Raw genomic sequence first — 25526 nt, 5'->3', positions numbered from 1 at the left:
ATAAAGAGAGAAAAAAAGATAACAAAACAATTTTTTTGTTTGATTGGATAAAAAGTGGAAGAAAAAAGAGAAAAAAGTTGTCTTATTAAAACAAAAAATTAATTTTTTTCCTTCAATCGATTTTTTTTTCAATCTATATTTTAATCTTTTTTTTCCTCTTTCATTTTCCTTCCTTCCAACCAAATAGACCATAAAATCATGTCAAATCCAAATCACACATAAGTTACAATAGCATTTTTTTCTTAAATATCTTTTTATTTTTTATTTTTTGTAATTTAGTATTTTTTTATCCTTGTATTTTTGTTTTATTTTAATATTTTTAGTTCTTATAAATTATTTTTATTTTATTTTTTATTCTTAAAATATTTTAGATAGTGTTTTGAATAACAAAATTTCATTTAAAGCATTTTAAAGATGAAAAATAAAACATATCTAATTTGCAAAGACTAAAAATAGTATTTTTTACAAGGATGAAAATTATAAAAAAATCTAAACTGTAAGAACTAAAAATATATTTAAATCTTTTTTACAACAATCTATATACTATGTTCAAACAACTAAAATATTATTACCAATTAAGGAAATATTGTTCAATTAATTGAATAAGGTGTGTGAATGTTATAAAGTATTATATTTAACTCATACAAATAAAAAAACTAAAATACTATTACCTTTGTTCCTTTTAATTGTCAGATATTTTTTTTATAATTTTTGTTTCTATTTATCTAACATTTACAAATTTTAAGATCACATTAATTACTCTTCTATCTATCCTACTCTTACTTCTCTCCTAATATTAATTAATTTACATATACATTTATTGTGAAATAAAAAGAGGGGGTAAAATAGGAAATCCAACAATTAAAATCAATAAAATTTAATGTACTTTGTGGTTTATGCAAGACAACCTTAAGAATGTGTATAATAGAAGGGGAGAGAAAAAATATGATAAATCTCACACATTCTACACTCTATTTTAATTTAAATACTTTTCATCTATTTTCATCTTCTCCATTTATTAAGATTTTGATGTAAAAATTAAAAGAAACATATATTCAAAACGTCTCCACAGTCACACACTAAAGGATGTGGATCCCACATCTACCTCATGCTAATATGTTGTCACAATCATTATCCTATCTTTTTGCTTGAATGAGCTCTTATATAGTTATTAAATTTCTTTTACTTTCTTTGGCTTAGCCAGGCAAGGTCATGTTTCTGTCTTTTTTGGAACTTATTATCTTGTCATCAATCATCAGTCAAAAGCATAACATCATATTCACCATTACTTCCATTAAAGGTGTTTTTAGAACATGCAAGCGTGCCTGTTTGGAAGAGAAATGAAGACACAAATTTTGGTAAAAGAGTAAATAAGAGATGCTATCTTAATTACTTGTGCACCATTTTATGCAAATCACTTTCACAAAATAAACTGTTCAGGCGTGTGTTGGGATTGACATTAGTTACTTTCATTTCACCTAAAATTTATTTTTTTAATATAAATTTTACATTATCCTTGATAGAAGACATTCATAAAAGATAATCTTATTTGAAGTGAATACATCAATTTAGACGAATTTTTTTTTCTTTTGAATATATAACACAATAACATGTTAGATTACTATTTAAGCTAGAAGGTATTACTTATTACGAGTTGATCTAAAATTTACATTAAATCACTTTTTATGCTGAAAGTGAGTACGTCTAACTTAATTTACTCTGATGCCGAAAAAAAAAACTTGATTCACTATGATATTTCTTGACCTCATAAATTCGGCTTGATTTCAAAACATACCAAATGAAACGTATACGTATTAGATACTTTTAGCATCACTTGACAAAAATTATTATTTTTATTAAATAAATTAATTATGGCGAAGTTGACTGAAGAACTAACTATTTTTCTAGCTAGTGAACAAAATTGATCGTGGAGGGGTGAAATGCAGGGTCAGCACCATGCAAATTTGAAAGCGACATAATTGATTCAAACTAAGCTTTAAATCAAATATGACCACATTAATTTATTTTTAAGCATTTTTTCTTACTTTAATCCAAGAAAATCAAGCATAAACATTTTGGTTCACATTTTTTCGTACAGTACAAAAAATATTTCATTTTATTAAAAGAGTAAAATAATATATATTTTTTGTTTATAGTTAGGTGCAGCGCTCAACTAAAACAATCAAACACAGAGTGAGGTACAAATAGCAGTTTCACACACACACACAAAGTTCAAACGCTATTCTTTTGGCTAAAATATATTTCTAGTACTCAAAAATATAAAAATGTTTTATTTTTGTTTCGTGTGAAAATTTTGGTTTATTTTTATCTTCATATTATGGCTTGAAGCCAAATTCGGTTATATCTTATCCTAAGTGACATTATTTTTAATTTTAAAATTTAAAATATGAATTGTGGGGTTTAAAGCCCCACAAATTGTATAAAAAATAAAAAATGCAATGGTATAGTTTGTGGCATTTTTTAACCGCCACAAATTGTAAATAAATATATATATAAAAAACGAGCCACCATATGAACCATCACCACGACACTTGAACCACCATCACCACCACACCGGCACCAAACAGCCAACAAAAGTCCACCATCTCTAAGTAGCCAAGCCAAATCCTAACTCCCGAATCAGAAAATCCCCACCCCCAAATCAGAAATCTCCAATCATGGTGACGTTGAATCGGCGAGGGAGATCAGAGTGAGGAGCGCGCCTCTGCCATCCTCGACCTCGAGCTTGGAGCCACCGCCATGGTTCTCGACCTCGCTCTGATCTTGACTTCCATGAGCGCGTGGAGAGCATTGGTGTCAGCGTCTGGGGGAGTGAGCGGGGCGGCGAGGGAGTGGAATGATAGAAGAGAAGAAGAAGAAGGAAAGGCTTCGGGAGGGAGAAAGGAGTTTCCGGCAAAGAAGAGGGAAGAAAAGGGATTTGACTTTTCTGTTATTTTGTTATCTCTTGAAGCTGTCTCTGTATCGATTCGAAGTCCCATTACATAATAACATAATTGTGTTGATAAACATAATTGTGGTAATATTTAAGATTGTGATTCAATTTAAAAAATCATAAAAATAGTATTCTTTTAGATGATCTCCATAGGAATAACTTAAGAAGAAAGATAAAAAAAAGTCAAGTATGAAGAAAAGGAAAAAAAAAATTTCAACACGCCTCTTTGGATAATAGGTTAGCTTACCTGCACAGTCTACACGTAGGCTTGCAATTAATAGAACCTGACTCTCCCAACTAAAAAATGTCACATTTATAAGATAGGAGGATAAAAAATAGATCAGAAATTTATTTAGAATGAAAATTGAACATTTTCATATTTTCAAACACTACTAATATATTTTTAGCCTATTTTTACTAGTAGATTCTTAAGAAGTAACATATTATAAAACTTTTTGTAAGATTTGTGGGATGACTTTGTTTAAAAATGAAAATGCTCTCTTTAAACTTCTTATGATGGAAAAAAAATCCATATTATAGTTGGACACGTTCAACTTGGGGCAATAGTGACAAAATGGGATATAGGTTGGCTGTACCAAGTGAATTAATCAATAATCATTATCCAAGGAGAGGCTTCTTAGTCCTACCAAGTGGGAGGGTGGATCCTATCGATATGTCCACTGTGTTTCTTACATGTCCAAATCATCGTGGTCCATTTCTGACCCGTTGATTCTCTCTTGGGACAATGCTGGATCATTATATAATGAGAAAAAAATGATGATATAAATGATGATATAAAATTATTTTACGTTATTAAAGTATAAATATTAAACTCTTATATAAATAAGTAATTAATAGAAAAGTATTAGAAGAAAGCAGTTTATTTATTTAGCACAAATATTAGATCGTTTTGTTGTTTGTAACAAAAAAACAACAACTATATATATACTTTAAAAACGAAAAACGATCGTATATGCAGGATGATAGTTTTTTTTTAAATTTTTGTTGTTGCCACGCACCAGCTTAATCTGGTGCACTCGACTATATATAGATAGATTTTGTTAATTGTTATATTAAAAATCAATTATAATGAAAGACTTCATTACAAATACTTCTGACATATTTATAAATTTCATTTCGATCTGAGATAACTTATTCTGCATGAAGGAAGGTGATTTCATTCGAGATAGAATTATGGATTAATTGACGGATACAGCATTTTGCAGTTGACGGATATCTTTTCGTAGAGAGTGATAAATGATAATATATATGCTTGATGAATGTAGACATATGTTTTAAATGTAAAAAATGTATAGGTGTTTTTAATAAATTAAAATAACTTAAATTGACTTATTAGCTATAGTTAATTAAGTTAATAACGAATTGGGTTCATTACAACTTACAAAGCATCATCGATGGCGCGATCATTCCTAGCTTGGGACGCATTTTATTTGGCAATTTTCTGGACTTATAGAAAACATAGCAAACACATAACACACTTGGTTGGATGAATTGACCTCTGGAATACCACTAAATATGATATCCTTTTTCCCAAAACATTTGTTTTAATATAAAAAATAGAAAAGACTACTACAATGAAACCTTTTACATTGGTTATGGAATGCATACTACATTGATTCCCAAATATGAAAGACTAAGAAAAGGTTACAATTTTTGCTCCCTTGACCTCTAGAAGGTTTAGAAGACATTGACCAATTGCTCGTCACTATAGAATAAAAATATGATGATAACAACTTTGACATCCTTGGCTTTGTGAAGAGGTACTTGGATCCGGTGGAAAAGAAAATTGTGAAGTACGTACGAGACAAGTGAAGTCATATAATAAGGAGAGGTGGAGGAGGAAGACTCTTGATTGGTGGAAATGGAGGATCACATTATTGAATGAGATCGTGGTTTTGGATTGCGGTTTGGCTTGAGCCAGATTAGGTTATGAGTTGACTTCATTAGTGTAGTGGCTTTTGTGGATGGATGGTAGAAGAAGACACATGCTGGAAGGAGAAAATAGAGGATTTGCAACGATAATGGTAAATGAAGGTTTTAGTTTTCTGTTTTCCTTATTTTAATTTAGATTAAATATCATTTTAGTATCTCTAATTTGAGTATTTTGTTTTTCTAGTTCCATAAAATTAGTTTCTTCATTTTAGTTCTTATAATTTAGATATTTTATTTTTCTTTTAGTCCTTATAAAATTATTTTGGTCATTTCAATTTCTATAAAACATGATACTCTATTTCACATGACATATTTAAAGAAATTTTTCTTCGTAAAGACTAAAAAAGTTCATAAATAAATATTTTAAGGACTAAAATGATTGAAATAATTTTATAAAAAGTAAAAACTCTAATTATAGAGATTAAAATGATATTTAAGTTTTTTGCTTTCCTATCTCTTGTGTTTTAATTTCAGTGATTTAAGATAAACTCTTGAAAGGTCCCGATTATTAATATTTAAATTTAAGTAGTAGTGTAATAAACGGTGTCTTGAACGGTCTTAGGTTTATAATTTAAAAATTTTTATATTCTTCTATTTTTAATATATTTGTAATGTTTTTTATTTTAAATATATATTTATAAATGTCTCTGTGTCCCTGCATGTTTACGTATGCTTGAAACTATATTCATAAATTTTTGTTAAAAGATTAAAACAAAAAATAAATTAAATTAAAAACAAATAAATTTGAACCATATTATAATACTAAAACAAAAATCTTTTAAAACATATATTTATACTAAAAATAAATAATTTTAAGTTATATTATTATTTTTAAGTTATATTATTAACTAAACAGTACTCAATTTTCTTTTCTTCTTTGATTCAAATTAATTTTAAATCAAAATCGTACCAAACTAGGCTTCAAACAGTGTTTTATTCCTTAAAAAATATTTGTAAATTATTATAATTATAATATTATAGTAATAAGGAAAAGAAACCCCAAATTTTCGATGTTCGTGCAAATGAGCATTACCTAAGGGGCTGGACCAATCAAAGAAACAGAGACTAATGCACAACCCATTATCATTTTTGAAAATTTGAAAATTTTGGAGTAAACTGTGTAAAATCGATAAAAGAATTTTATCACTCAGAAAGTATAAAATCGATAGAAAACTAAAAGAATTGCAGGTTATGTAACAGACTAATTTGCTGAATCATGGTATTTCTTAATCCAGTATTTAGTTATCTATTTTTTATTCTAATAAATTACTATTTGCATATAAAAAAAATCACAGAAAACAGCGTCATATACTTCCGAAGGAGAAAAGCAGCCTCGATCGAGCAGAAGTAGAAGATCAGCTTAGAACATTGGACTCGAGATATATGTGACATAGAAACATAAAAAACTAAACAAAATATTGGGTAAGACTTAGACCCACACCCGCTAGTTCCAATTAATGAGCTAGATTCATCAGTTCCAATAATCAAAATCGAACTAGAATTAAGAAAACAATTCTCTTTTTTGTTTATAGTAAATAAGAAAACGACGGGCGAATTGATCTGAAAGTTATCATGTTCGGCACATAAAAAATATGACAACCAAAACTACGTGGGTTTGATGGGAAACGAACCAAAATTGTGTACGATATGATTCCTTATGCATTAGTGAACATGCTTTTTTTATATAAAAAAAAATAATAAGTGTGACAAACAATAATATACATTAAAAAAAAACAGTTAGAAATCTTATTCTACAAATAAAATTTGTAGTATGTTTTTAATTCTTATAAAATTAAAATATATATATTTTTTTTATCTAGAGTCTGACTTAACTGAGTAAGTGATGTGTGTCAATTAAAAATTGAAGACCCTCTCTAGAATCACATCACCACATTCTCTCCTCACCCAAGCGACGAGGATTTCTCCACTGCGCTCTTCTCCCTTCGCCTCTCCTTATCTAAGCGCCTCATCCTTCGCCATGGCATCAACCCCACTTCCACCACACCTACGCCACCTTCATCGCCATCTTCCAAATCCTCGCTGCGACGACCTCAACTCCCTGTGCTGCCACCTTCATCACCGTGAGGTCAACAACCCGCACCTAAACATCACCACCTCACCATTCACGCATGCCATCACCACTACAACTCCGACCATCGCACGAACAACCAGGCAACCACCATACCCATCTCCTCCGCATCGTGCCGCCACCTGCACCACCTCCTCCAACACGTACCACCACTACCTACATCAGCAAGCACCATCATAACGCGCACAAGCCACCCTCTGCGCCACCGACCTCAATGCCATTGGATTTAATGGTGGTGTTTGGTGTTTGGAGGCATACAAGGACTATTTGGTTTGATGGTGGTGTTTGTTGTTTGATGATGGAGGTGGTATGTTGTTATGGGTGAGGACACTAGGGGGGTGGTTGTTATGGGTTTTGGAAAAAGTAGTATTTTGAAGGTAAAATTGTAAATTTGGTCTCCTAGTTGATTGGTCCCGCAGTGATTTAATTCACAAATTTGATCTCTGATTTTGTATGGTTCCCCAAGATCACAATTGTGCGTTGACTATTAACGAGTGATGTTGACTGCCACGTGTCACGTTCTTATTGGATGATGAGTGTCATTGGATGTCAACTCCATGAAAGATGAAATGAAATGTGAGAATCATCATCCAATGACATGTAACAGTCAACATCACTCGTTAAGGGTCAACATCCACTTATAACTTGGGGATCAATATTGCACGATTTTATAAAATAAGGAGACCAAATTTGTGAATTAAATTATTAGGGGACCAAATCTAAAATTGAAAATAAACTGGGGGACCAAAAATGTAATTTTACCTATTTTAAAAAAAAGAAAAAAGAATCCTACCATTGGTGGCAGTTTCGCCACAAATTGTGGTTTTTATTTTTTTATTTTTCTATAATTTTTGACAGTTTTAAACTCTCAAAAATTTCATTTATTTATTTTTTTATTTAAAGAAGGAGTGAAATTATTTAATTGTAATAGAATTCCGTGTCTTGTTATTTTAATACATTTATTATGGTTTGCACGTATGTTTAATCACATAGTTTCAACATTTTTAAATATATCACAATTAATAAAAAAATATTTTATTTATTATTTTGATCACTTAACAATTAGTTATCGTAATTATAAAAACTATTCCAGAATAATTAATTAATTAAGATATTATACAAAATAAAAATTATATGAAATTTAACGATTTGATTAAACCAATATATACTCATGGAAATAAAAAAAAGGAATTAAAACTGAAAAATAAAAAGGAAGAAAAATCACAAGTAGAATGATAAAAAAATTGTTTGATTTAATCAACCAAAAAATGGTAAATTTCTTTTGTAATTTTTTTTTGAAATTAAATATATTTAATAAATCAATTAATTAATTATGATTTCAATTAATTGTCCTTTTATATTTGTTTAAAATATTTAAATACATTTTGATGAATTTAAAACTTTTTAAATTATAAATAAATATATAATATATATAATATTCAGAAAATATTTAGAATAAATTATTGTTGATTTAGATTATTTTATGACGTAATCAATTAAAATTATGCACATGTATGTTTCATAATAGTGAAATATACATAGCTGGATTAATTTAAATTTTACTATGAAAATTTCAACTGTGTAAATATTTTTTTTAGTTATTATCACTAAATAGAATCGTTTAAATTTCATACGTGTACGTTTTCTAATAGAATAAATTTCTATATTTTAAAATATATTTGTAATCATATATTTTTCTCGTTTCTACTTTGATCAATTTAAAATATATCATGTCAATTTATACCGTTCTTATATAAAAAATAAAATAAGTATAAAATCTAAATATTCTAATTTATATTATTCTTGTATATTATAATTGATTTAAGGTTTTATAAGAAATTCTTAAAAAAAAGATTCTACTACTGGAAATATAATAAAATAGAATAAACATAAAATTTGTATTAATTGAATTATTTAAAGGAAATAAATATGGAAATATCATGTGACATTATCCCATAAAATAAATTTTTCTTTTATAATTTATATATATATATATATATATATATATATATATATATATATATATATATTAGATAGAAAATTTGTTAACAATTAAAATAAATTTTAAAATAATCATCAATCATATCATATTATATAAAACAAAATTGTGTATTGTATTTGTTAGCTCACTTGACACGTTCTGATAAAAACGTGTTTCACATTTTTCCAACACACAACATTGTTTAAATTATTCAAATTAAACTCACATTAATTATGTACTTAATTTACTAATATATAATAATTTTGTTCATGAAAATGGTTTAAGATCAAAGGTTAAAAATATTAATAGTTACCGTCAATTACAAAAATCAAGTGATTTATGCCTTACATTCAAATCGTGATCTTTTTAATTTTGAACTTTATAGACAACTTTAAATAAGACATTTTTAAAAATTAATAATTTTTAAATATGTACACGTAGCGATAGAACTTTCTTGTGTATCTCACTTTATAATGTCTTTCAATTGGATTCCACTGTAGACAAAAATTTCTAGATGATGGAAATGTCTGAAAACTATGAATTCTTTTACTTTTTCATTATATTTTTTGTTTTACTCAGTTTATTCTTTTGTCATATACATTCCACGTTCTTATTCAATTCATTTATCTTGGTTATTCAATAGTTTTGTTGGTTCTTTTTTTAGCTTCTTTCTTTAAGGTAATTTTTATTTAAAATAGTAAAATAATATCATCAGAAAAATTACACATAATATTAAATGTATTCTAATATTAACAAAAGTAAAATAAAATTATAAAAATAGATTAAAAAAATATTAAAATAAACCCGATCTAAATTTTCTTATATCTATATTAGACTGAAAAACATGCTATAAATCATTTGGGTACATGATCGCTTTCCATATTTCTTATCATATTTGTCTTTTACCAACGAGACCGTGACAGCTCCTTCCATGCGCCATGGCCAACCTTTGTAACATATGTTTGGTTCTTTTTTTATTTATCATTTTTCCATTATCATCTATTATAATTAGTATTTTTGCATCATCATACATCACAAGATGCAAAGAGCTACACGAGATGTAGTATGTTCTAGGTTCACCAATTAAAAAAGAAAATGCGTGATCTACTATGTGACATTTATTGCTTTATTCTCACTTCCATGGTATTACTACTGAGTGAGTATTAACTTATTGGTAACGTACGTGATTGGAAATTGGTTTTAAAATGTATGAATCAAGCAATAACTATTAGTTTCTAAAAATCATATCTGAAATCTAAAATATGAAAAAATTACATCCAAAATATGAAACTAAAGACGCTATAAGGTAGACCGGTTGCAAATGTAGGGATGATTGTTAATCGTGATATTTATATACTGAAATACAACATACTAAAAGTCAAAGTATATCATCAAATAAAAGTATCACACGTACATGTTCAGATGTAAAATCACACACAAATATATTATAATTTAACGTACTTTTTTTTTAAGTATTGAAATAATTTATACTATTATATTATATAATAATATGAGAAAACTTTAGCAAGCTTTTAATAAAATTTTATTGGCTTGTAAAAAAAATAACGAGAAAACCGAAAAGAAATGGCTGGGCCGAAATTTATGATATACCGTTTAATTTTTATATCAAATTTAGATAATTGTTTTTTAAAAAAATTATCATCCAAATCCATAAATGATTAAAAGAAACTCACTAGTACTTGTAGTTCCATGAAAAGTGAATTCAGCTTATTCACGTCAAGCACCATTACCTCACAAGATAAGGGTCTATTTGGAAGTTTCCAAAAGAGAAATATGATTCTCTTGTGTATGTGGGTTCTTGAACAAGTCCCAGGGAACCTTCAACTCAAAGCGAGGTGCTTAATATTTAAAGAAGCTAGAACTTTTAGTGATGAAAATAAGTGAAAATTTGATATATTAATTGACTAAAATAAACGTATATTGGTATAGAGAATAACAAGAGAAACGAGAAAGAAAAACAGAAAAAGAAACAGAAATACATTAATTTGGAGGAGATAAATTTTATTAAGGGGTTTATAAATTTTAAAATAAAATGAAAATAGTTGCGATTTTAGAAGTTATTATTTTAAATTAATTATTTTAAAATTTAAATATTAATAAAACACTAATGTTATGAATGAAAAATTAAAGAAAAGATCAAAATAATACATTTTAAAAACATAAATGATCATAATATTAAAAGTTAAAAATTTAATGTAGCAAAGGGAACAACACAAAATCACAAAAGAAGTAACATTAGGCCCTAAAAATACAATTAAACATAACTTTGCATTATTAAAATATTAGTGGTAAGGGATTATTTAATTGTATCTATTTGTTGAAAAATGTTGGGAGCGATGCAGTCATATTGGATGAAGGGTAAGTGGTGGTTACGAGAATGAATTAAGAGAGCCCAACAAAAAAGGCAAGAGAACACGTTAGAAAAGCGTAGCAAGAATATCTTGTAGTAAATAAATGCAAAAAATGACTCTTTCTTCGTTGTATGAACAACTTGGAATTGAAATATCGTATTCTCGTGCAGCTTCTTTCTATTTCCACTTTACTTGAGCCTTCTGTCTTTGAAATCAAATTCTCTTTTGCCGTTTGTTGAAAGAAAAAGTCATTTGAAGACAATTTAAATGATCTGTTTGAACGAATATAATTATAATGGATGATTAAATTTTTTCTTTAAATATTTAATATATTTATAAGACTAAAACTAAAGAATTAAAATAATCTCACATTGATCTATTTTGTTTGATGGTATCATTCGTAATCCTATTGCAACGCAACGTGTGAGTTCGACAAGTTACTAAAACTTGGTCGAAGCTGATGTGGGCGAGTGCAATATGGTAGGAGAATTTTCACTGAATTTCAACGAGTGCTTGTGTAATGTGTTAGTTACACAGATTGAGTATGAACTATGAAGAGTGTCTTCCGCAAGGGCATGTTGTCCCAAAGAGGGGGACATTCATATCAATAAAATACAAGATTAGTTAGAGTGATTAAAAAAGAATAAAAGATCACATATTTGATTTTTAATTGATAAAAGTTAATAAATTAATTATTAATATTTTTTGATAAAAAATTAACATTGGAATAATTGGTGAGGACCATTATACACCAAATAAATTAAAAATCAATTAAAAAATAAAAAAAATAATTATTTACTAAATTGAATCAAAATTTAAAATTAGTTAACATCATTACTTGATAATAATAAAGACAAAAAAAGAATATAAAGATTATAAATGTTAAAAAAATTTATTTAGAGACTAAAAATAAAATTTAAGATTAAAAATATAGTTAGCTCCAAAAGAAAAATATCATTTCATACTTTTCTTGGTGATTGGGCTCCCAAGCCCAATAGTACTAATGGGTCTCGTTAAGTCAAAAAAAAACCCGAATTGGAATTCGGACATAGAATTCGGGTGATCCGGGACCCATGGACCCGCGTCGTGAAGTACGAGAACGAGAACCCAGTAGGTGAATTGAAACGAGCGATTTGTACGAGGAAGTGGTGCTGTTGCATTGCGTGAACAAATTGAGGTGTGGTGTGCATGTTCAACATTGGGCACCGATGATGGGTTCAGCTACTGTGCAAATAGCGACGTCAAAATTTGTTCTTTGCCCGAATGCTTCAGCGGCGAAGGTTGCGAGTCCCAAGAAGAATGCCGTCATCAATTTCTCTTCCAACTTCAAAGGAAGTGTTACCAAAATCCATGCCATTCCCCCTAATGGCTCTGTCTCTATCTGCTCTTCGCGTGTGGTTAGTTCATCTTTTTCTTCTTCTTTTTTATTTTGTTTTTTTTTTATTCTTATCATTTTCTTCTTGTATAAGTGTTTGTTTAGAAATTTATCCACACTGAGCTGAAAGTTGTTTCTTCTTCTTTCAGACAATATCTTAGATTCTCTAAAGTACATTGGACTGTGAGGATGCAACAATTGCAAATATATTGTGCAAAATTTATTTCTAAATATTGGTAAAATTAGAAAAATAGAAGGTTTTGTTGAAATAGAGTTCGTTTGTCCAAGTTAGTTACAATTTTTTTTTTATCAGTCAATGTTATTGTTTGTTTTGTTAGAATGTTAGTGGGAGGGATTCGAAGAACTCACGATCTCTCCCTCCCTCCCCCCCTTCTCCTTTCAAATTAGTTAGAATTGAATGCTAGATCATAGGATTGCATACTTCCACAAGACCATGATTTTTGCTGTGAGAGTTTGAGACTGCTGTGATTGATCAGGGGATTGTTGGGGTAGAAGATCCCATTATGGCGGTCTAGTCGCCCAATTCTGAAAAATAAACCTCAATCCCACCTGCATCTTAAGACCCTGATGCCTACAACTCTTTTTGCATTCCTTCAACCCTTCCCTATTACCTGTTTGCACTCCTTGGCTGCTACCAATTGTGACTTGTGGGTAACAGTTGAGAAAGAGAGGGTGGGCGGTGGTTTGACATCTTCCTTGCTTTTGTTTCTGCTTTGATGGGGTTCTGCTTCTGGTGTGCTTTGCTGCTTGCTTGTTTGTTATTTGCTGTTGCTCATGCGATGTTTTGTTCAATGGTCAAATGATTTTTAGGCTCTATTTTGTGTCTCCAATTTTAGTGGTAATATCCAATAGTGTTAACTGTTATAAAAATATTGTCTATTATATTATGAATTGTACTTGAGTTTTCGTCTTCTTATGTATTATAGTAAGTAGGATATTAGGATCCTTGTTACAATCTCACATATTTGTTTCACTCACTCTTCCAATCTTAGGTAGGATGTCAATCTTGACTTCCTTGTATTTGTCGTAGATGGTGAGAAAATTAAATGGCATGATATATCAATTTTGCTTATTGAGGTGTATCTTTCAATAGTTTAGATACCACAAGGCTGATAAACTTTCGTATGCAATATGTATGGTAACTTGGAGTTTTGTTGAATTGAAATTGAACACTTGGTATTGACTATTGAGTATGTTACATATTACTGATTAGTTGGTGGATACATATTTTGATTGCTCAAATGTTTTATGAATGGGCTCCTAATATTCTGTTTTCCCTTGAGGACAACTGTAGTATTCAAATTGTTTTGGGATTATTTTCAATGTTTCTAGGAAAATGCAGACATCATATAATTTTTTCAGGTTGTTATAGGGGAAGTGGAGGATCTTTTCGCAAAATATTTTGCTCTTTTTGTTTTAGTGAGATCTGTCCATCCTTGTATATAGACATGTAGGACTTTTCCCCCTCAATTTTTGACAATTTGGTTATACACTCAATATATATATTGTGTGTAACTTTACTGACAAGCTGGACTTATCTCCTACAGTTTTTGTTAATTTGTTGCCTACTAAACAAAAGCCTAAATGTCTTAAGGTATTGTATATAGATAAAATTGTCTCACATCACATGCGTTTATATAAAAGCTCAGGAAGGAGTAATATAAGGGCTGGATAAATTTTCTGATGGGGGATTAAAAGGGGCTGTGTTTGTTTGATGGATATTCAACATGATTAGAGAGCTTTTTTCATACTTCCTATGCAGAAGTTTGGTCTTTGTTGAACGGGTGTCTCAGCTAACTGTTTCCTAATCTTTCAGTCTGTGTCAAGTTTAAAGGCAGATGAGAACAAGCGCAGAAGTAATCTTGAATCCCTGTTTTGTTATGATAAGGCTATTCCAGAAGAAATAATTGAGAAACCTGTTGGGTTATCTTTGGAAGAGAAAGCTATTGGTAACAATACCCGATGCACTGATTGCCAGGCCAAAGGTGCTGTGCTTTGTGCCACTTGTGCTGGTTCTGGTCTATATGTTGACTCCATAATGGAAAGCCAGGGCATAATTGTTAAAGTTCGTTGCTTAGGTATATTCTTTTTCCTGTTCTAACAACCTTTTGATATGTGCTGGCTGCAAGATCTCCTACGCCTTACTTGTGTTTAAACTGTATTTGCTGCATCTTTTTGTTATTTGGTAATGTTATTGTTGCCAATAGCTTTTTTTTGTGATTGTCACTTATGTGTAGAAGCTATTCTCTCGTGGAACTTCCTTGATTTTTTGGATGACTAATTTTAGCTTGAACTTTTTTTTATGGTTTACTTAGATGAACAACTTGAGCTTGGGCTTTTGTGAGGACTTTGAATGAAACAATTTTGAAAAATTTTAAACCTTTTTGACATGTAGAGAATTGGTATAACTTGAACTAAAACAAGATTGTATGATATGCGGTGCAAACTTGATGTAACATTCCACTAATTGCTAGATTAAAAAGGATGCATATGCACAATCATCATCATCTAACTGCATGATGCTGTGCATCTTTATTGGTGCAAACAGGGTCTGCTGCAGTTGGCTTTCTGCACCCTTTGCAGCTTTGATCCTACAGCTGCAGATTGCGGAATCATGTTTATAATGTATAAATATAGAAAATTTCATTTGCTTGTGCAGTTGTATTTTCAGCTGTAGATGACTGGGATCCTTATTGATGAATTTGCTTTTATTTGACAACTGTGCTCATGTAGGTTGCGGCGGAACAGGAAATATAATGTGTGCAGAATGTGGTGGACGAGGTCATCTGGGACCCAAATGATCAAGTCTGACTTTTTTGAAATTTGTTGTATTTGTACCTCCAGTATGTAATATTTTCGTTGATATTGATTGTAACCGTTATTATTATTATTATTATTATTTTTGTAAATCAAGGAGTCGTTATGACTGAAACCTAAGATATTTACCAAATTCTCTGCTATTCCTAATGCATGAGCTAAAGCTCACATAGCTGTCATATTTATTCTTAATTATTTCTCAAAGTATTTTCTTTGCTCACAGTGATGATAACCTGTAATACTTTTACATGAAAGTAGTTACACACAGTTGATTTATTTCTTTAAGGAAAACTTTTCATGAACTAATGTCCCTTTGATTTATAGAATAGTGTGGAGCTATTTTATGAAAGCTATTAATCTTGTGGTCATGGTTTATATATATATATATATAACATATGGTTTTGTTGTTTCAGTTGTACACTATCAGCTATGACTATCAGTCCTAACTAAATGGAGCTGTTCATTGCATGTTGCTGTCTATATTCATGTACAAAAATAGAGAACCGGCATTATAAAGATTTAACATAATTCAAGACTACATCAAAAACTAAATCATTATATACAATGCAAAAATTGTCCTTCCAAATCCCGGGGGATAATGAAGCTAACTTGAATTACTGTTCCTTCATTATTTAGACTCAGCTCAAATTATTAGCTCTGAATATTTGCAAAGCTTGAGATCTATTAAGCTGCTCCAAGCGTATTGGAATAGTGGAATCAAACTGAGTGCTCTGTGGATTTTCTGCGTAGGCAACATAGTAAGCTGAAACACAAGCTTGTACCCATGCAATAGCCAATCGACACTGCAAAGACATTAGCACTATTGTAAGGGTCGTTTATCATAGGTAGATAAGTTAGGCAAAAAAAAGGAGAGAAATGCTAACAATACATTTTCTTTACACTTCCATCACTTGTTAAAAATTATTAGAAATTATAAAATTTTGAGAATCACTTCTATTTAACAAGTCGTGCCCATGATTTTATAGTTTCTAATAAAATTGAACTAACAGTTTGTAGTATGATAAAAGGAGTATTGCTAGCATTCCTCCAAAAGATATATAGATGAGAAATAAAGCACTTAAATTGTCAAATGCAACCAATTATTAGTAATTACCATGAAATATCCAATGAGGAAAGCATAAATGGACACTTCTGTGGCATAGCTCTTGTGCATTACAATACTCCAAATTCCACTCACCAGACTACATATTGCACCTGTTCCAACACCACTAAGGAAACAGAATGCCCCTGTGAGATCCAAGTCTATGAGTTGCTCCAATCCAACTCTAATGAACATCTCCCAAGTATCACAAGATGCCTGCACAAACCCTTTGTTATAAACTCCAACATGCACAAAACCCCACCGGTTCCCACGGACCACAAGAAGAGATGCTACCCCCATATAGCAGCTAACACAGGAAAACATGAATTCATCTGTGTCTCCTCCAACCAGACTCGTGGTTCGTGCAAAACCCCGGAAGAGCACAATGACGGGAACGAGGATGGAGCCCATGGAAACACTTCCAGTTAAGTGCTTGATTGTGTCACAAACTGCCACTCTAGTGTCCATGTCAACTCCTCCTGCAAAATGCATGTACTTGACCCTTGAAATAGTGACATACATTGCATTCTTCAGAAACTGCATAGTCCACCCTAGGCTCAGCAAGATCAAGAAGATGAAAAATTCTGCTAGTTGGGTTCTGTTTTCAATTGCTCTAGCCCCTCCAATCCCAGCCAACAGAAAACAGCAATAAAGGATTCCAATGAGGATTGAGTAAAGGGTTAGCCCCTGGGTTCTGTTTGGAGGAAAAGCTACTGAAACTGACAAGATTTTTGTGGCATATTCAAATCTAGGATTGACCCAACAAAAATAGAGGGATTGAACTAATGCACAAACCAAAGCAATTACACCAACTGCCAGACTCACTGCAGTGCCAATGCACACAAACATAATTCCCATTGCACATGTTAGAAGGGGACTAAGCCAAAATACCAACCTAACCACCCTTGTGGAGTGGCTTGCAGTGATCCATTGCCATGTGAAACCAACAATTCCAGCACATGCTGTTGATGCAAGAAGTGGAGGGTACCATTTCTTGGGGTGGAAATGGTGGGTGTGAGAATCAGAGACAAGACCATATATGGTAAGGAAAGTCACCAAGGCTGCAACTAGGAACAAATGCAAGTAGAAGAGAATCTTGAAGACCCTTCTTGCTGTTTGAGCCGCCACTGTTGTTGTGTTAGGAAAGCTTGAAACTTGTGCCTGCACAAGAAATTAACCAAGTTGGCCCTTATGTTTTTTTCAACCAAAAGCTATGTAACAAATCCAGTGCCTATAAGCTGTAAGAGAGAAAGGTTTCTATATCACAATTGATCAAACAAGCAACAAGGCAGACTCAACAGTAGTATAAGAAAATGGATGTGTCTGCAGCAGATAAGCTTGTAGGGGAAGGAACATTGAAAGAAGAAGAATGAAGCAAAAGGAAGTTAAGAGTTAAATATAACATAATGAACAGAGGAACAAAGGAGTTATAAGGTTGGTTGAGTGGTTGAGAAATGAGAGAATGAGGAAAAGGTCACAGGTTTGATCCCTCTAACTAACAAAAACTAACAAACTAACAATTAACATTTGCCGATAAAAAAAACCAAAGGAACAAAGAAGAGAGAGAGAGAGAGAGAGAGAGAGAGAGAGAGAAAACCTTGATGGGGACCGAGAATGAAAGCCTTTGCTGTGGAACTTGTGGTGGGATTTGGATGATCTGTGGAGGTGGTGTGGTGGTATCAGAGTTGTTCAACATGGCCAATGACTATGCTATTGATCTATTTGAGATGCATTCACAATTTTCAATCTCCTCACAAAGAGTTTCTTATGATTTTCTTTCACTTTCTTGGCCCAGATGGAAAACTCTTCAAATCTTGTCTAAGAAACCATACAATATTAATATTACTCAAGTCTTGTTGCTCTCTAATCGAAGTCAATATTCACAATTTCACACCACACTTGCTACACAAGCAACTGACTCAGTCCTCGTTTTTCTCTCAATTCATTTTTTTTCTTCTTTCTTTTTAGTGCAGCATGTTCAAATACTTCTGAATGGAGTAGTAGTGGGGTAGTGCAGATTTTGTGTTTCGGTTGGTCACTGGTGTGTGATTGATGACGTGGCATGGTGATGTGGACTCCAGGTACATGGTGACGTGCTGAAATACAATAGGGTTTTTTTTTTTTTTCTTTCTGGAATCAATATATTCTCAAAGTCATAAGACTAATATTTGAAGTATAGAGATTACATAAGTCAAATTTTTCTCTCCCAATAAATTCTTCTCTCTTGCGGTTATGATCCACGTTACCATGTGGTAACTCATAAGAAAAAAAGAAGAATATGAAGAAAATGACTTTTTTTTTAAAGGTGTTCGTTTGTTCAGTTCAACTACTAGTCCAACCAATTTTCACTTCTTCTCCCATGTCTATATATATATATATTTGAGAAATGGTCGATATATAGAATTTAATAATGAGTTATGAGTGGTCAAAATATCAATGAATATTAATTTCTTGTTCAAACGAAAGTAGTGTGATACTTCTCATTGAGAAGAAAAAAAGTTATAAAATATCAAAGCGATCTTATCCAAAAATATACATTTCAAAGCTTGCATTTGGTTTGTTTGACTTTGAATTGTACAGTTTTTAAGTTTTGCCAAATTGAATCGAGGTTGCTTTAAAATCTAGTCAAAAGCTTTGCTTTGTTGTTCAATGCGCAAATATATTGGAATACATTTTATTTATTCTCCACTAAATAATGGACCATCCTTTTTTCCTGTCGATAAATTTGATTTAAGCATTCCATGAATAAGGAAAAATAGGCGAAGGAACTTGATTATGCAGATAGTTTTAGGTATGTATATTTTATTATATCATTTTTTTCTCTAGTGGGGGTAGGAGGTGAAAATTAGATACTTGTGTGGGGATGATGACAAATAATATTACTTTCTAATCATGATTATTGTCCAACCATGTGAGATTTGGCAGAGAACCTAGAAGGGATAAACTATTCTAATAAATTATAGGGTTATGTCTAGAAGTTGAGGTAATAGGCAAATCTTATATTCGAGTTATACTTTAATCTAACTCATCATTATATTTCATTCTTCTAATTTTTTAACTACAAAAATGATAATTGGAGTTTTATAATGAAGTAATTTTAATATCTCACTCTAAAATAATACATTCAATCTCCATGGCAATAATTTTTTTTTAAATTCTTTTGACAATAAAAAAGATTGCATTCTCTTTTAAAAGTTTCAATTATTGAGATTCAAATAAAAAAGTAAAAAATGATTTCATATTTTAAAATTTGTTCAAATAAGCTATGAATGAAAGAAAATAAATTAATTTGATATGTATGCATAACTGAATTACTTTTTTATTTTAAAAAAACAGATAAGCTTTTGTTTTCATTTTCATGAAAAGATTCTCAATTTCTCACTGCTTTATTTTTTTGTCCCCACGCATTCTTTACGTATGAAAAATCAAAGGGAACGGAATTTAGATAATTTTTCAAAAGAGTGAGATAAAAAAAATGAGAAATGTTAATGAGATATATTCTTTTAAAAAAATAATCTTAAAATCATTACTCAATTGAAATTTGGGAACTAGGATATGGTATTGGTATTGATTTTGGAGTTGAAATTATGATAAAGAAGTTAAAGATCTTTCGTGTGAATAATCAGGAAAGTTTATTGAACAATCATTGGATTGGATTAAGCAAATTGTAAAGAAAGAGTCTGAGAAGGGGAAAACTTATGACAATATTTTGACTTTCTTTTGAAGTGATGTGGAAATTCTGTCATACTCGCCTTTTATTGAACAATATCGCAAAAAACAAACTGTAAGCAAATCCATAACTATCACCAATTGAGCTGAGAGCGAATCATCATCAATTCAAATTTGAGAGAACAATGAAATCAATCTAAGACAAAAGCCAGTTGTTTTAATATATTTCCCCTTTATTCTCTTTTATTTGCTATGACTTGTTTTGTTACCAAGAACGATTAGATTCCCGTTGAATAAAGCTTACGTTTCTTCTCTGGTTTGGTTTTCCAATAAAGAATTGTCCTTTTCCTTTTGAAAGAGACAGAGACATTAAAACTAACTCAAATCTGCCTAAATATACAGCACCCTTGTTTATTCACCTAGAGAAACCAAAAAAGACTTGAAAGATAATCAAATAGGCATTTTACTTTTTCCAGGAGTTATTGCATAGTTGTTCAGTCTGATTATAATTATAAAAAAAAATTATTCTTAAAGAATTGTCATTTTAATTTTTCAATATAACAATAATTACTTTTTTTTACTTATACGTCTTGTAATATTAATGGTAGAAAGCAAAATCTATAAATGATTTAATGATGATATAACCTCAATTTTGTAAAACTACTACTTTTTTTTATCTATTTATTATTTTTCTTTGTCCGTATAAAATAAGCTAGAACAATAATTATTTTGAAATGGAAGGAGTAACTTTTTACAAAGTGGGTTATTAGATGGCTAATAGATTTTTTTGCGTAAACCCAGTGTACTAATAATATATGAATAATCACTTACCGTTTACAAATTTTGAATTAAATTGATTTTGAAGTAATTTGATTTATATTTGGATGTTTTGTTATAAAAACAAGTTAATAGTAAAAATCACTATAAAGGCTCAGTAATTTTAACCTCCTGCCAACTGAATCCAACTACTACCAGGTTGCTTAGCAACACTCCCTTCTACCATTTTGTTTCTCAACTCTATGCAATTAATCCACATTGATTGTGATGCATAAATGTTAGATAGTAGAACATAGGTTGAGGGTTCATTCAGTTCTATATCAGCAAGGATGTTTGATATTCTGTCTTGCATTTCAGCATTCTCATGTTTAGAGCAAGCACCTAGGAAGGTCTTCCACAGAAGAGATTTTGACTGAAATGGAGCTTCCTTTATCAAAGCCTCTGCTTCCTCCAATTTTGCTGCTCGACCTAGAAGATCGACCATGCAGGCGTAATGGTTTATAGTTACTTCACTGTTGTATTTACTTCTCATGTACCGAAAATATTCGCAACCTTCCTCCACCAGTCCAGCATGGCTACATGCAGCTAAAACCCCAGTGAAGGTGACACCATCAGGTTCCAATCCAGCTTCTTTAGCTTTGTTGAACAGGTCAATAGCTTCTCTACCAAGCCCATGATAAGCATATCCATATATCATAGCCGTCCACGTTACTAAATTATGGTCACTGATAGTATTGAAAAACTTGCAGGCATCTTTAATGTTTCCACATTTACAATACATGTCTGTGATGGAAGAAGCCACGTGAAGATCAACCTCAAGGCCAACTTTGATAACCCAGGAATGGAAACATTTGCCTATGTCCAATGCTGCTAAGCCAGAAGCAGCTGAAATACAGCTGGATAAAATAGACTCATCAACCTGAAAAATGTGAGCCGTTTGGAACTCTGCAAAATGCTTAAGTGCTTCTTCATGATAACCATTTTGGACCCATGCTGTTAACATGACACTCCAAGAGACAAGATCTTTCTCTTTCATGGACAAGAAGACCTGTAAAGCATTCAAAGTTTCGTGTTTAAATACTGCATACATGTTAATCAGGGCACTTCCAACAAACGGATGATGTTCAAATCCTACTTTGATGATGTAAGATTGGGCTTGTTTTCCTACATCAAGTGCCTTTATTTCTGCACAAGCCTGGATAACACTAATTAATGTGAACTGACTGGGTTTTGAATATCGAAGCATATCACGGAAGATCCCCAGTGCTTCTACGAAGTGCCCTGATTCACCATATCCAGATATGATAGTAGTCCAGGAAAACTCATTTTGTATCGGCATCCTTTCTAAAATTAATTTTGCATCATCAATAGCTCTACATCTAACATACATTTCAAGAAGAGCATTTTCTACGCCCAATCTACAGTCATCTTCCAAAGGATTTTTAATCATGTAAGAATGAAATGATCTTCCTTCTTTAAGCATAAAAAGGTTCCCACAAGCCCGCAGAGCATAACTGATTGAAGAACTTCTTTGTGCAATACCAACTTCCCTCATCCCACAAAACAGCTCTAAAGCTTTCAAATCATCTGAATTGAAAATTAAACTGTTGATCATGACATTTACGCATATTTCATTCTTATTGCAAATGTCAAGAAAACATTTATAAGCATCAGATATCATCCCCAAATTTCCATACATGTTGATAAAGGCACTGCCAAGATATGAATCCATCTTAAAGCCAAGTTTGATCACACCACAGTGAATTTGAATACCAGAAAGCTCTGTCTCCATATTTGAGCACAAACTGACAACAGTAGCGAAAGTAAATGGATCCGGTTTATTACCTTCACCAAGAAAATCAACATATAATGCAAGTCCTTCCTTAGATTTTCCAATATGATTAAACCCGGCAAGTAAAGCACATATTGCCACATTATCCTTCTCATCAAGAATTTGAAAAACTTTTCGAGCATCATCTAAAAATTGCAGTTTAACATAGCAGTCAATAAGAGCCCCACCCACAACAACATCATTTTCAATCCCAATCTTCACAGTCTGGCCATGAACAGACCTTCCAAGTTCAACATCCAACACATCAGCACAGAGTTTAACAATGATTGTATAAGTAAAGTGATTCCGCGACACAACCGAGTGCCCCATCTCACGAAACAACTTGAGAGAACCCTTCACATCAGACTCCTCCACGTAAGCATTCAGCAAAGTATTCCACAATGCCTCACACCTTTCACCAAAACAAACCCCATCAAAAACCTTCCTCGAATTCTCAATATCCCCACAATCAGCATACATGTGAAGAATCGAAGCACTGCAAAAGCTATGTGAATCAAAACCACTTTTGAGTATCAACCCATGAATGACCTTTCCCATCACAGGATCACACATGACCCTGCAAGACTTGAGTACCACAGAGAAACCAAACTCGTTGGGGCACATCCCGGACCGACACAAGCCACGAAACAAACTCAGACCCATTTCATGTTTCCCGACGTGGACATAACAAGAGATCAAGCTGGTCCAAGAGACCAAACTCGGTTGAGGAATTTCATCAAACAGTTTATGTGCATTCTGAACTTGTCCAATGTCCCCATAAAATCTAATCATATTGTTTTGTACAAAGACATCCTTGTCAAGGGCAGTTTTAACGAAAAGAGAGTGAAGAGCTGTGCCAAAGTTGAGGTCTTTGTGGTCCCTCAGGTGCTGCAAGAGGGAGACACAGTCTTGGAAGCAAAACCCTCTATTGTTTTGGAGTTGTGGTGATGCTTTTGAATGGAATTGTTGTGTTCTTGTCAGCATTGGTTTGTTGAGCAATTGGGTTCTGAAAAATAAAGAGAGCCTGGTGGGGACACGTTTGGTTTGGAGAAACATTTTTTGAGAATTTGTTCAGTTATCTATCTTTCCAAATTGCACATTTTTGTGAACAAATTTTGATTTTGTGAACTGACTCAACTGTGATGTGAAAACATGAAGACAAGGTGGTTGACACTATTTTTTTTTTACTACATTCGTTCCATTCCATGTCTTAAACCAATTCTTGCAAAAGGGAAACTTGTCATGGAAAAATTTCTGTGAGTGTTTGAAGATTTGGTTGCGAGGAATCCACATTCTAGTTATGAAAAATGGCGGGTTTCACAATGTTCTATTTAATTTTTCCATCTTATAATTGTATTTTCAGTTTCCACACTATAATTTACCTTCAACTTTAATTGTGAGATTCATGTGCTTAACTATAATTTTTAAAATTATTTAGTATCTGATAAAATGTAATTATGTCGGATAAATTAATTAAATCAAGCTATTAACTTTTACTTCAACCTTAAGCAATTTACACTGCCAAAACAAGTGCATAACCGACTAAGTAGAAGATTGGAGAAGGTTTGAAAAGTTGATTTCAAAGATTGCGGCACATCTCTTTACTGCACTATCATTGACTGTTTTTTACTTCTTAGGCACTAAGTTAGTTATATTTTGATGTTTTATTTTGCTATAAAAGGATATAATTGTAACAGCTTTCAAGGTGAATTAGTGTGTACGTGAATGAATTAGTGAAACGAGTGAATAAAAAAGCTAAGTTATCTCTTCCTCCGATACCTGTGTGCGTGAGTTTGTGTGATTTATTTCTCTAGCTCTCTCTAAATTCTCCCGCTGTGTGAGTGAGTTGTGAGTTTTGTGGATTTAATATAAAATATTTATTTAATTACAATAAAATAGATAATTATATCCCAACAAAACATATTTCCATACATGCACTCATGATTTACATAGATTTTTAATTTAACATAATATTTAAAGTTACATAACTATACGTTGAACAATATGTAGATATAGTCTTTAAATGTTGTTCTTTGACTAAAATTAGAGTTTTATTTAGTAATTTGTTAATAAAAATTGAGAAAATAGCTATATATTTACAATGAAAATTAATTTTATATTATTATTTAATTATAATTTATCATGTATAATAAATTTATTAATTTTTATGATAATTATTTTAAATTATATCAATAATTATTTATAATTGAATAACGTTATAAAAAATACATAATCATTAAACTCAAAGATTTATATTAAAAATAAAATAGAATAACAAAGTACAACTAACAATACTAAATCACTTAATGAATGAAATGCATTAAGGAGCCATTCAGAAAAACAACTTATAAAGTCTTTATTAAATAGATTTTTATTATATAAAAACTTATGTTATAAGTAATTAAAATTTAATAAGTTATTTGCATTTGGATATACACGATGTTAAGCAATTACAAAATTTTAAAGTTTGTGGATGTATTGCTACATAAGTACTTATAAAATATTGTCATTTTAATTAAAAATAATTACAAAAATAATTAAATCATGATTAAAAATGAATTTAAAATTTAAAAACTAAAAAATTGA

At 31.1% G+C, this 25526-nt stretch overlaps 3 protein-coding genes across 4 annotated transcripts; 1 reads left to right on the top strand and 2 right to left on the bottom strand.

Moving 5' to 3' along the window:
* The first annotated feature begins 12457 nt into the window (after nucleotides 1–12457).
* Nucleotides 12458–15753, top strand: LOC114391254. 2 transcript variants are annotated; one of them, XM_028352312.1, is made up of 4 exons: nucleotides 12458–12745; nucleotides 14561–14822; nucleotides 15293–15369; nucleotides 15478–15753. In XM_028352312.1, exons 1-3 carry the CDS (start codon nucleotides 12557–12559, stop codon nucleotides 15331–15333), a joined length of 492 nt encoding a protein of 163 aa, XP_028208113.1. In that variant the 5' UTR covers nucleotides 12458–12556; the 3' UTR covers nucleotides 15334–15369; nucleotides 15478–15753. The 2 variants fall into 2 exon arrangements, with proteins under 2 accessions (XP_028208113.1, XP_028208112.1); XM_028352311.1 differs by lacking the exon at nucleotides 15293–15369 and having other exon boundaries at nucleotides 12459–12745.
* Nucleotides 15754–15920: 167 nt separating this feature from the next.
* On the bottom strand, nucleotides 15921–18844 carry LOC114391253 (protein PNS1-like). The gene is made up of 3 exons (XM_028352310.1): nucleotides 18261–18844; nucleotides 16676–17824; nucleotides 15921–16364 (listed from the first exon to the last, which is right to left on the bottom strand). The coding sequence occupies exons 1-3, from the start codon at nucleotides 18357–18359 to the stop codon at nucleotides 16200–16202; spliced, it is 1413 nt and encodes a 470-aa protein (XP_028208111.1). The 5' UTR covers nucleotides 18360–18844; the 3' UTR covers nucleotides 15921–16199.
* Nucleotides 18845–21272: 2428 nt separating this feature from the next.
* Nucleotides 21273–23924, bottom strand: LOC114391072 (pentatricopeptide repeat-containing protein At2g33680-like). The gene has a single exon (XM_028352067.1). It carries the CDS (start codon nucleotides 23922–23924, stop codon nucleotides 21273–21275), a length of 2652 nt encoding a protein of 883 aa, XP_028207868.1.
* Between the last annotated feature and the right edge of the window lie 1602 nt (nucleotides 23925–25526).

The sequence above is a fragment of the Glycine soja genome, chromosome 16 (genome assembly GCF_004193775.1).
Source record: "Glycine soja cultivar W05 chromosome 16, ASM419377v2, whole genome shotgun sequence".
In the NCBI taxonomy this organism is placed as follows: domain Eukaryota; kingdom Viridiplantae; phylum Streptophyta; class Magnoliopsida; order Fabales; family Fabaceae; genus Glycine; species Glycine soja.
Note: the sequence above shows the minus strand (reverse complement) of the source record. Positions and strands in the feature narration are given on the sequence as shown.

What these genes read in the sequence shown, in the direction of transcription:
- LOC114391254 (XM_028352311.1), top strand. Translation starts at nt 12,557, where the DNA reads ATGATGGGTTCAGCTACTGTGCAAATAGCGACGTCAAAATTTGTTCTT. An exon ending in CTATCTGCTCTTCGCGTGTG is followed by an intron (nt 12,746 to 14,560) that starts GTTAGTTCATCT and finishes CTAATCTTTCAG; the next exon opens with TCTGTGTCAAGTTTAAAGGC. An exon ending in TGTTAAAGTTCGTTGCTTAG is followed by an intron (nt 14,823 to 15,477) that starts GTATATTCTTTT and finishes GTGCTCATGTAG; the next exon opens with GTTGCGGCGGAACAGGAAAT.
- LOC114391253 (XM_028352310.1), bottom strand. Translation starts at nt 18,359, where the DNA reads ATGTTGAACAACTCTGATACCACCACACCACCTCCACAGATCATCCAA. An exon ending in CATTCTCGGTCCCCATCAAG is followed by an intron (nt 17,825 to 18,260) that starts GTTTTCTCTCTC and finishes TTTCTTGTGCAG; the next exon opens with GCACAAGTTTCAAGCTTTCC. An exon ending in TCCTCATTGGATATTTCATG is followed by an intron (nt 16,365 to 16,675) that starts GTAATTACTAAT and finishes ATGTCTTTGCAG; the next exon opens with TGTCGATTGGCTATTGCATG.
- LOC114391072 (XM_028352067.1), bottom strand. Translation starts at nt 23,924, where the DNA reads ATGCTGACAAGAACACAACAATTCCATTCAAAAGCATCACCACAACTC.